General features: G+C 41.3%; 1 protein-coding gene across 1 annotated transcript; it reads right to left on the minus strand.

Moving 5' to 3' along the window:
• Window positions 1–263: 263 nt before the first annotated feature.
• On the minus strand, window positions 264–11,888 carry fdxr (ferredoxin reductase). Its single transcript, XM_028029959.1, has 12 exons — window positions 11,452–11,888; window positions 10,437–10,543; window positions 8,434–8,529; window positions 7,012–7,134; window positions 6,810–6,923; window positions 6,613–6,714; window positions 6,195–6,302; window positions 4,381–4,465; window positions 2,229–2,428; window positions 1,978–2,149; window positions 1,731–1,904; window positions 264–1,426 (listed from the first exon to the last, which is right to left on the minus strand). The coding sequence occupies exons 1-12, from the start codon at window positions 11,531–11,533 to the stop codon at window positions 1,296–1,298; spliced, it is 1,494 nt and encodes a 497-aa protein (XP_027885760.1). The 5' UTR covers window positions 11,534–11,888; the 3' UTR covers window positions 264–1,295.
• Window positions 11,889–12,138: the final 250 nt, after the last annotated feature.

Consider the following 12,138-nt stretch of genomic DNA (forward strand, 5'->3'; position numbering starts at 1 on the left):
TGTAATCTAGACTCATCCAGCAGGGGGCAGTGTCACTCCAGTGATTAGTCACCTGCGTTGGAAGAATACACTGGCTGATTCTGGTCCAAGCTAACAAACCACAGATTAATATGTGAACATTACATATTATTGTAATTATTATATTGCGGTAATGTTCACATAGTAACCTGTGGTTTCGTTGGCGGCGCAACCATTTCATTTTGTGCACGTATGATTTAGTTTCCACTTTTTTTCCCCCCTCCAAGTTACAAAAGCACCACCCAGAGGATTTATCATTTTATTTAAATTCATTATTTGTGATTACAAAATGTAAAAATATTAGCTAGCATGGAACAAAAGTCTTTTTAGTATTGGAGTCAATGACTGCTGAGCTTGGAGTGCAGCAGGACGACATCGCTGGGGACCAGAACTGATGGTTTCCGTTGTTCCACTTCCAAGTGTAGTTTTCTATCCACACCCAGGAAACAACTGACTTTTTATACACACAGTGCCTTGCCTTTTTGACCTGTTTGTACATTGTAGTCACAAGGTGCCGGGACTTTGTGACTGACCAAACACAAAGTAATACATAATTGTAAAAGGGGGTGGAAAATCTTTATTTTATAACTCAAAAGAAAAAGAAATACTGCTAAGTTTGACCTGCAGTACACAGCTTACTTTACAATCTATCAATATGTTGTCCTAAATGTGTGTGAAAAGTGTGCTGTGCATTTTTATTCATCCTTTGATTTGGTAACTTCCACCCAGCCACTCAAAAAAAATTTTTTTTAAATCCCTGCAATCAAATTGCTACCAGAAGTCCCCTAATTAGTAAACACACCACTGGTGGAGTTTCTACAAGTAGAAACCTAAAGATAAAATGTGAACATACACAATTTGTATGTATAAAATCTGGATATTGGTAAAGATCTGAAACATAAAAACTGCTTTGGACTGTTGTTTAATTAAAAGAAAAAACATTTAATTTCTAAATTGTTTGGTTAATTTATTGCTTTTTATTTTGTTGACCAAATTTGTATTTGTTTTTTTTTTTTTTTTTTACAACTTTTTACTTGTGGTCAAGGGCCAAACAAAAATCATTTCAAGAGCCAGAAATGGCCCCCTGAGCCACACTGCTCCATATTATATTTCAGCTGAAATTCACTTTGAATATTTATCTTTGTGCTGCAAGCATCAACTTAATAAGTTGATGCCGTACAGTACGCTTGTACTGTATGGATCTGGTCCCCATGGATACAGCAACCAGCGCCGTCATTGTGTCGTCGGTCTCCTGGACTCCGCCTGCTGCTCGTCCGTTACGTCCGGGCTGCCTTCAGCATTTCTTCCACGCTTAGTAGTTTCTCTCTGGGTTTGCCGCGAGCTTCCCCCCTCCTCGTCTCCAAGCTGTCGATCTTCTCCCAGTCTGAGAAGGTGACTGGTTTCACTCCTACAAATGGCGCAAAACGAGCCCTCAGTGACTGGAGCAGCAGCTCAGCCTCACGTAACTAATGTTAATAAAAAAAGAATATGTGAGACTAAATAGTCTCCATTTTTCACAAATTTAAGACATTTTAAGGCCTTCATTTTATATACATGAATTCAATTAGTTTTAAGAATAGGTGGACACCCTGGATACAGTTTTTAAAAAATAGATAGCTGTGATGTTTCTGTGCTGCAGTTCATTTCTGGTTGAAGATAAATAAAGACTGTTGACAACAAATGTTGCAATAAGCGCTGAGGCGTCGCTGTACCTCGCTCCTCCAGCAGACTGCTGACTGCTTGCGATCCGGGTTTGGCAGCCGACACGTCCAACGCTCCAGAGTCCATGTCCTCCAGCAGGGACCGGGCCGTGTCGAAGCTGTTGTTCATAGTGGTGGCTATCACACCTGTGGGGCCCGTTTTCAGCCAACCGCTGCAATACAAGCCTAGAGAGAAAGGCCGAGTTTAGGGAAAATGGTCTAGTTAAAGGGTTCTTGTTACAGGAGAATGTTTTGAAACCTGCGGCTTGGTGAACCCGGCCCACCGAGTTTGGCACGACGGCTCTGCGGGAGTCGAACGGCACGGCGGGATCAATGGGGAGGCTCTTGTAGCCGATGCTGCTGATGACCAGACCGCAGGAAACGTCTTCCACCTCTCCGGTCAGAACGGCCCGAGCCGCGTCTCCTGACCCCTGACCCCGGATAAACACAGACTATAAGAATCTGAAGCGGGCGCATTTTGGGTTTTGAAATCCAAAACGATGCTCCAACCTCCAGCCTGTTGACCGCCAGTCGGATGCCGGCGGTTCGGCTGCAGCCGGGGTCGGCTAAGATCTCCGTGGGGCTCCGGTAGAAGAGGAACCCCCAGACCTTGGCGGCGTTTCTCCGCCTCTCCAGCTCCTTGTCTCCAGGTGCGTCCAGGGCCGTCTTCAGCAGCAGATCGGTGAGACGCTTCCTGGGCCGCGGGACGTCTGGGACGGCAGAGACACCGGCGCTTTAAATTTGACTTATTCACCAAACGTATGGAGGAACAAATGTGTGTTTGACAAGTTAATAATTGAATACTTTATTCCACCTGAATCGGTTTCACACCATGGGTTTGCTGATGTCCCCCAGGTTTGTAAGGCTAGCCCATCATGTTTAGATGTACATGCCGCTGTTATCAGTTATTTTTGTTCATGATCAGTTTCTCATCAGCACAATGAGACCTCAGGTCTGACAATAGACTGATGTGAACAAACAGATAACTGCATGTCATCTGTTTGATTTTCACACCATTATTTTTAGCCAACTACTAAAAGCCAACCAAAGTTATTAAGAAACAAAGCTTGCAAGTCCATTTTCACCATGAAAGAAAAGTTTTTGTGGTAGTTTTTTAAACCCATTTAATCGATTAATCGTTAGAACAATTGATTACTAAAATAAGTTAGGGTTAGGGTAAAGGTTAGGGTTAGTTGGGTTAGGGTTAGCTGCAACTCATTAGTTGCAGCTACTCGCCGGGTCATGGCAGCAAATTTTGCTGGACGATAAACTGTCCCAGAAATCATTGCATTAAACGATAACATTGTCAATTTGAAACCATTTTCCACTAATCTAATAATATTAATATTTGTGTTTTAATGCAAGTCCACTCTCTCGCAGATCAAATAACTTTAATTTGGAAAGAATATTTTTAACACCGGAACTGGAAAACCTCTTAAAACATCCAAAATAAGTAATCCCAATAACTGAAACGATAATAATTCAAATGGATTATGAAGCCTCTGTAACCAAAATTGCATTAAACAAATAATAATAGTTCAATTTAGACAGTGAGAACAGGCAAAAGTGGCAGGTAGAGCAAAGTAAATCCTTGGTACTGGGTGCTAAATGTTTGCAGCGTTTCTCAAAATGCCGGCTTTTCGTCCACATGGAAATGATCCGACTCATTTTAACTTATCATGCAATTAATTTATTCATTGTTTACTGGGTCAGGCTTCGTTGCAGTCCTAAAATGAATGGCAAAATGGTAAGTGGGCTGAACTTGTCTAATGCTTTTAAAATCATTTTGACCACTTTACGCTAGAGTTACATTCACCCATTCATACACCGATATCCAGATTTGTAGGGGTTAAGTGCCATGTGGCAGGAGGAAGCTGGATTCGAACCTACAACCTTCCGATCACAAGACGACTACTCTTCCCACAGAGAACAGGAAGTCAGTGTAGAGACGCCGGCTCAGGTACAAGTTGCAGCTGTGTTTTTTGAAGGCTTGCAGATATCAAACGCAGGATTTATTAAACCCGACGAGGCACCGGAATTGCGTAAAAAAACACACATGAAGGTGCATGCAGGTGGTAACACTCTCATTTGTCACAGAAGTGCTGTATTAAATGTTGCGTTTGTCCCTCGCTGCTTATCGCCTAAAATATTCACAAGGTCAAGGCGAAAAAGAGCATCGGTTTCGAATCAATGCCACGTCTCCATCAAGGCCGCGGCCTGCTGGCCAGAAGGTCAGCAGAATGATGCGAGCAGCAGAGCGGCAGGCCGGCTCTCCTCGCCTGCAGCGCGCCGCCAGCTCTCGTACGTCAGAAGCGACCTTAACCTGTGAACAGTTTCCGTTCAGCTCCGTGTACGAGCCATGGGTCTGCCTCAGCTGTTAACCACAACATACATTTCCTCCTGCCATGTGACAGCTCGAGTGTTCTGCATTAGTCACACCTCGCTTTCTCGTGAACTCGCATGCTTTCCGTCAAGTCGGAGATGAGAACTAAGAGCAAAATCCGTAAATCTTGAGTCAGACTTCTACAAAAAAAAAAAAACACACACACACACACACAAAAAAACCAACCTGTCGTGGGTACCGGAAAATGATTTTTAAAAAGACAAAGAAAAACAAGAAACAAAAGAAACTCGTCATGCAAGGCTTTGATTCGCCTCTGACCTTTGAGGGCTTCTGAGACGCCTTCGAAATCAGCTGTCACCATCTCGGGCCTGGTTCCCGGCAGGTTCACCATTTCTCTGAGCTCCTGCAGACGACATGAAGAAATCTGATAGCCGCAACACTCGGGTTTTCAAAGCTCCACCGGCAGCTTCAAACAAAAACAACACGATTTCAAACAAAACCCAGACGTCTCCCACGATGGGGTTGTGTTTTCTTTTTTCTGGGTTTTTCTGGTTCTTCTGATTCAGGTTTCCGTTTTTTAAAATAAGCTTCTTTTATAACCTGCTGGGAAAAAAGTGACTCAAACCTAATTGATGACATTTGGAATCCCTGGCTAAGATGAAGAAAAGTTGACGTGCTAAAATTTCAGCGCCACATCCTTACTTCTACGGCTCAGTGGAGTAAAAATCTACATGAAAACACAACATATCACACAATGTCATTTACTCAATTCAAACTGAGCAGAAATGGAAAAACAATGCATAGAAACTACTCTTAAACTTAGAGCTTCCACATAATGGAGTAACCAGATGATGCAAACAGGAAGGAGTCTTTAAAGAAAGTCTTAATCGGCACCTGTGCGTGTAAAAACGGAAGTTAACACAATGCCAAGTAGGGAAGATGACCAAAATGTCTCCTTCCCATCAATCTGGAAGGGATTGCAGCGGATCCCCGTTTATTTACGGTTTAGTATTTGGAGTTTTCTGTGTAACATAACTCCATACTATTCATAGAAAATCCACCTCATTTTGGATTTTTCCTTACAGCATATGACAAACAGCTTGGTATTTCAGCTTGTCAAGTTGAACTAGCTAGGCGCTATGCTACTTGACACGCTATTGGCTGTCTGTCTGTAAAGCGGCCAAGCAAGAAGCGCCATTCAATTTCCTTGACGTTGATTGGTGGCAACTCAAATAGCGGAAACAACAAAGAGCGTATACGTTAGCTTTCAGTGTAGCGTTAAGACCGGTTCCACTGTGTGTATTAATGCATAATAAGGTGTAATTGGTGGTGGAGTTAAAATAGGCAGCTAGATGTGTTTGCTACTTGAGTAATCCCAGATTTCAACTATTCGTGGACGGCTACAAGTCCATAAACTCTAGTGATGGACTTGGAAAAGTCCATCATTTTACAATAGGAAATCTTATTTGTAAGCGGAAACTGACTGCAAACTTTGAAGATGTGGATGACTAAGCAGATTGCCACAGATCTCAGAGAAAGACTGTCTCAGACTGTAAGAAAATACAAAAAAAAGCCAAGACATCCTGTAGGCCTAAGTTAGTGTGTTAAATGTTATAATTCATCAAGTAGAATTAGAAAGGAATTGAAAGATATGACTTCAGAAAGATTAGCAGTTGAAAGCCTGTTCTTTTCAAAACAATTATTACAGCATGTCGTCGATTTGCAGGGTTTTGTCCAAACCACCCAAACTTTTCTCGACAAACCAGGCGACAACGTTTAGACGAGTTACGAAAAGGACGGAAGCTTTTGGTCATAATGAACAGCGGCGTTTGGTCAAAACAAAAACCCAACATGTCACCACATAATCACTGTCCTCCAATAGAACCTGGGCAGCTAGCAGTGTCAGCAGCCAAACATTACATCCAGGTACTCTGGAGTCACGCCAGCTAAAAGTAGGCAGAAACCGGCTCGTCCACAAGACGGTGATGCCACACAGCAGGAAGTCTACAACAGACTGAAGCAGGCGTCTGCAGAGTAGGTCAAACACTTGGGTTAGTGTGGTTTTCCCATGTGACAGATGCGTCTCCTTGATAAAAGGCTCAGCTTGTTTTCCTCTGTTCCGTGACACGAACCTTGATTGTGCACGCGACCTGCATGGGTCCCCTCCTGCCGACGATCAGCACCTTCCGAACCCGACTCTCGGCGAGGGCTTCCAGGGCCGGCTGGGCTATGTCCGTTTTCTGGACGACAATAAATCATGAGGTGAAGCTTCGGTATCAGATAGTACTGCATTCCTTAAGTACTAATATAATGCATCTATAATACCCCCAAAGGGGCAATTGTTGCCTAGCTTATTAGGGGAAGAAAAAAGACCAACAATCAGTTTTGAGGTAAGCAAAGGTATTCTTTTCATCAGAAGAAAACTCCACTACAATACCCATCAAAGTCCTCGATAGTGTTTTCTTTTGTTTGCAAAGATTTTGCAAGGTGCTCTAGATATTTTATCTGCAAAGTTAAAACTTTTCTCATCAAGAGAGAAATCCTTCTCACCTTTAAAATGTCTGAAGGAGACAGCAGTATCCTAGCTACATCCAAGGCCACGTTGCCTTGTCCCAGAATGACGGCTGTTTCGCAACTCAGGTCCGGTTTGAGCTGGAGGAGCAATTGATAAAAAACATGAAATCAACCCATTTTGCTTTGATTTACAGGAGAACAGATGAGATTTTTTTCCCCTCCCCTCTACGGACCTCTCGGCAGCTGGGCAGGCCGTTGTACCAGCCCACAAAGTCTTTGGCTGAGTAGACGCCGGGCAGGTCTTCGCCCGGCACCCCCATCCTCCTGTTGCCCTCCGCCCCGTAACTCTGACAGAAAATACGTACAAAAAAAAAAAAAGAAGGTCAAAGCACGAATTCTCGTTGTAGGATTTTGTCGCGGCCGTCGTGTTCTCACCAGTACGACCGCGTGGTACGCCCCCTGCAGTTCGCCGACGGTCACATCCTTCCCGACGTTGACGTTGCCATAGAAACTACAGCGGGAATGTTTGGCTGTTTGAGTAAAAGTATTGATGACATTCTGGAGGACAAAAAAAAAAGAAAAAGAAAGATACATATATTAAACAGAATAACAATTGATACTTCCTAAAGTACAGGAACAATAATTTATATAAGTGCAAATTTGTAACCAGTTGGTTTTATAATGAGTTAATGACGAGTGATTTTAAATGACCCTATGCTGTGTCAGGGCAAAAATACACCACACAATGCTGTGATAAAGCAAAGTTGTATTACATCATAGTGATAAAGGAAGTTTTCCACAAGATAATAAAGCTCTTTGCAATTAAGACATCACTCTGCAAACCACGCTGTCTGCAAAAACACAACATTAGCGCCACGGTCAAAACTTTTATCTGGGGCGACATGCTCTCAAACTTCCAGTAAAGCAACCATCTGCAGCTCCTGTTTGGCACATTGTAACAGAAGATCTGATAAAAGAAAATAAAAATAAATCTGAAATTAGCTTTGAAGGTTGCGGAAAACAATCAGGTTCAAATTCCAGGAACTAGACTGTGCCAAAGACTAAAGATGTTGACTCTGGATATTAATTCCTCATACAATCTTTGCATTTATTATTTGATATTATATTGAACTCCTTTTTTTGTTGTTATTTTTGTTCAACTGTTGTGTTTCAGCCAAGCAGAAGTGAGTAAAACATTTTTATATATACATATATATACAGTATATATATATATATATTTAACTTGCTCACTTGTCTTGTCAGGTGGCAGTTTTTAATGGACTGACCATCAAAACGTTCTTCCATCCCAGATCTACGCATCTCTGATGTTTCTAATTGACTCAACACTTATCATAACCTACAATGAAATAATCCTAGCCCCATAAATGATGCAACTTACCAAATGTAAAAGGTTTTTTAAGTCAAATATTGTACAGCAATCTTTCTTTGACATTTTTAGACAAAGTAATTGGAAGGGCTTTGATGTGGATCTCAAGCAATTTTTCCACCATTGCGCGTTTCGTATGGAGCGTCACTCTGCACGTTGTCTAGCTCAGAAATCTTTCCTGAGCTTTTGGACAATTAAATCTAATCTTAACCCGTAAACAAAATTCATTTCCAATAAAAAAAAAAAAAAGTCAGCACGTTTGTCTAAGATACCCTTCATGTTTTTGCATCTTAACAGTTTTCTTTTTGCCACTCCACTCATCTCCAGCAATTCGCCCGCCTGAGCGGTGGATTCCTGCAACCCCCCCAGAGTTCCCATGATCCCCTGGGCTGCTTCTTTGATTAAGATATTTTCAAAACACTTGAAGAGACACTTTGCTGTGTGGTAAAAATGTCGGTGGAAGCAGACACCTTGACTTCAGGGTGATCAGGGGCCACTCCAAACCTGACCAGGCCAAAGGGGACGGGCAGTCGCTCGTAAATGTCCACCTCGACATCCTGACAGGCCTGAGACGGAAAAGAAAAGAAAAGGCAAACAGGAGAAATCGCTCACTATATTGTCTCTTCATAAATGAAGTTTCACAATGCTCAAAGGTTTCCTTATGTACCGGCCAAACACAACGTTCAAAATACAGCTTTCATAATAGCGTCTCATGAAACGTTGAAAAGTGACTTTGAGAGTTTTTCCTCTAATACATTAGAACAGAATGAATGTTTGAATGTCTCTGTTGTTCAGTGCAACATCAACAGCAAACATGAACTGTAACACAGATGAAACTCAGATGACAGCCAGGGCTGTTTCCTGGGGTACATTTCTACCGGTGTGATCTGTTTTACAAGTCAGAATGGAGGAAAATCACCTTAAAGAAAATACGATGGCTGTTTTAAATGATTCTTAAAGTTGATTTGTCCAAATTAATGCTGTGTTTTAACAACAGGAACTACGGTAGTTTTACAGTAGTTTATTTTTTTCTCCCCCCATGTATATTACAGCTTCTAGAAATGTTAGCCTGCACCTGTGACTAAAAACACAACGGCACAAAACAGACGGGCTCTTTCCTGTTCTAGTTTGACAGATTTTTATCTAGTCCAGGAATTTGTTCAAAAGATAAGCAGAGAAATTCAGTTGTTTCCAGCGTGACATATCTGCTGCGCTTACTGTTTGCAAACATAACACAGACTCAAAGTGATTTCATTATATATATATATTTTTAAACAAACTACCAGTCCGGTCACTGTTATCTATGATCGGTTTGAAACGGCTTACTTTAGTCACGGCTTCCTGTCATGAGTCGTTTACCTAAGACTTGCGTTCATGAGGAAGCTAGGCAGGCAGTTGGAGGATAAATGATTGTTTAGACAGCCACAAATCTTCTACGATCAACCAGATCATGCGGTATTTCCAGTAACATACATTCGGTTTCAAGAAGTGTACCGCCGGATCACACCGTTTGCTGACGATATCCAGATTTACCTGCTTGTTCCAGTCCACAACAAGGCTGCGTTTTACACAACATCTAAAACATAAATGGGACTAAGCAACAAAAAAAAAAGAGATATCAGTTAATCTTCTTAATTGACACTGAAATGCTGTTGGCCCCTCACATTCCCGTCACCACTTATTTGGGAAAAATTCTTGCTTTTAAATTTGATGTGATCAGCTCAGCTGTAAAGGTGAGCAATTGTCCAGCCTGGGGCACTTAGTAAATCAAAGGCCTTCTTTCAATTACAGGAGTCTAAGACACTAATCCATCTCTTAGTCACATCTCATTTGGATTACTGCACTTCTTTGGAGTTGTGTTAATCCATAGTCAAGTGTTAACACCAGAGTGCCTTCTGTGCGTCTTCTGACAGAAAAGAAACGGTGCAATCACCTGGCTTCGCTACACTGGGTTTTTGTCAACTTGGCGATCTAGTTCGAATGTAGAACCCTTTTTTCCCCCCCCCATCATACTATTAATGGTGTGACACCACCTCCAGTTAAAAGATTGGGGTAAAAAAAGAAAAAGGTCACTTGCTCTTTGACATTTCTAGAGCCTCAAATAGTTCATTAACAGCCTGTTTGAGCTTAAATGCTGTTTGCAATAATTTGCCAACACTATTTGTTTGTTTTTGTTTTTTTTTTGTCTCTTGCCTTTTTTGTGAACGTCAAATTGTGGACACTTGTAACTTTTTCCCCCGATTTAAATTTTCTGCTCAGTCATCAGTTCATTAGTCCAAGCCGACAACAGGGTATTTCTCTCCATTTTTATTAACTCAAACCCTAAAGGAACATGTTGGCTAAATGTAGTGTAAATAGCCAAGTGTGTCCATGACTTGACATGACAGAAGATTGAAAGCCAGGCACGTTCTGCTCGCTTTGAACAAGCATCAGAGAAGTTTATCCGTGTGCTGTCGGAACAGGAAGTACACACCTTGATAAGATGCTGCGCCGTGTAGAAACCTGCCGGACCGCTCCCAATGATACACACCTTTGGACAGCGGGAAGTAGACAAAAAAGCCTTTCCACTCCCACCGAGGCCTGCAAAAATGAGAAGACTGGATCAACGAAGGACGTGTTGAAGGTCAAATGTGTCACAATTCAATACATAATAAAGTCATTAGATAAATTACACAATTAAATTCAGTTTAAAAAAGTATTTAATTTGCCTTTGGGATTAATGATGTGTTTTTGAATTCCAATTTTATTATTAATAGTTTTCATAAATTAAAATAAAAATAAGTAACTATCAATATTTCTTTAAATATTTTTGCACGAATATTAAATATTATATTTAACGACATAATTCTAAATTAAATTAGTTCATTACATGCTAAATGTATTTTTATAGTTCTTCAGTATTTTTTAACACATGGCACTCTGTTTTTTTATTACTTTATCTTTTAAAGTCAGTGGGTGGGACTAACTGCAATACTGAATGTGATTGGTCTGTAATCGAGTTGCCGTGCATGTTAACCAATCAAATGTCAGTGTCTCTCTCATAACTTTGACTGCAGTTCAAATAAGCTTACATGGACTGTATGTAGCACATGAAATATTCGATGACTACATAAAAAGTATGGTTTTAGCATAAATGGAATTTAAATTTAATTATTTAAACATTGAATTATGTAATTGTTCATTTAATAAATAGCTAGCAAACAGATAAGTATTTATTCCTTTCATATTTACTAAATTAGCTATATATGTGAAAATTAATTAGGTACATTTTTTTTTTTCTTATTCTGGCGCAGTTGGATCTCAATAATGAAGCCACAATTCAGTCTCATTGCACCGCTTACTATGAAGCTGTTTCATGACTGATAATGCGGTGTCCACGAGTCATAATGAGTGAATTGAGTTGCACAAAAAAAAAATTTAACACACAACTTCGGCTGTCAATTTGAACAAGACTGGACGGTGTGCAGGCGGTGTTACCAGTGTCTCACCTTCATTAAGTCCCCTTGTCCATTTCCTTCTTCCTGAAGTCCACAGCTTTAGCTCAGACAGCAGTCGCCTGCAGCTCCTCATGTTTAGCTCCTCTGTGCGGACCAGCCTGAAAGTGGGTTTTATCCTGAGTGTTTTGCGGCTTCTGCTCACCAGCCCCTCATAGCTGCCTCTGGCTGTTCTTCCTGAGCTTTGGACAGCGGCACAGGGAACCAAAAGCCAAGGTGGAGACCGTCTGTCTTCACCGTGACAGGCTGCATGTCCTTCGATGGTTTAGCTAAAGCGGACAGCTAACCCGACTTTGTGCTCAGCTTCACATTCGCTCTTATTTTCCTCCACACTTTTAAACTTTAAAGCAATTTGTAAATACGGTTTGTTTCTGGGGCTCCACGTTGTGTTACAGGAATAACCTACCCCTCCTACGGTGGCCGACAGGTGCAAACGCGCAGCAAAAGAGAAAACATGCAAACAAACAAAAAACACGCGCACAAATTAAATGCGGCAAGCAAAAAGCGAATAAAATGCAGCAAACAAAAAGAGAGACGCAAACAAAAAAGAAAACACCCCCGAATGAAATGCAGCAAACAAAAAGTGTTGAAAACGGAAGTGCTCCAGACCACTAGGGGGAGTCAAAGAAAATAGTATTCATTTCTATGGGACCAGATGCAAGATTCAGAGAAAGAAATTTG

Source organism: Xiphophorus couchianus, chromosome 10, assembly GCF_001444195.1.
Source record: "Xiphophorus couchianus chromosome 10, X_couchianus-1.0, whole genome shotgun sequence".
In the NCBI taxonomy this organism is placed as follows: domain Eukaryota; kingdom Metazoa; phylum Chordata; class Actinopteri; order Cyprinodontiformes; family Poeciliidae; genus Xiphophorus; species Xiphophorus couchianus.

Bases quoted from the DNA above. Each gene is read 5' to 3' on its own strand.
- fdxr (XM_028029959.1), bottom strand. From the start codon at position 11,533: ATGAGGAGCTGCAGGCGACTGCTGTCTGAGCTAAAGCTGTGGACTTCA. The intron at 4,466-6,194 runs GTTCGTGTCACG...TGTCGTCTGCAG, and splicing joins AGGTCGCGTGCACAATCAAG to GAGCTCAGAGAAATGGTGAA. The intron at 1,427-1,730 runs GTACAGCGACGC...CGCCATTTGTAG, and splicing joins CAGTCTGCTGGAGGAGCGAG to GAGTGAAACCAGTCACCTTC.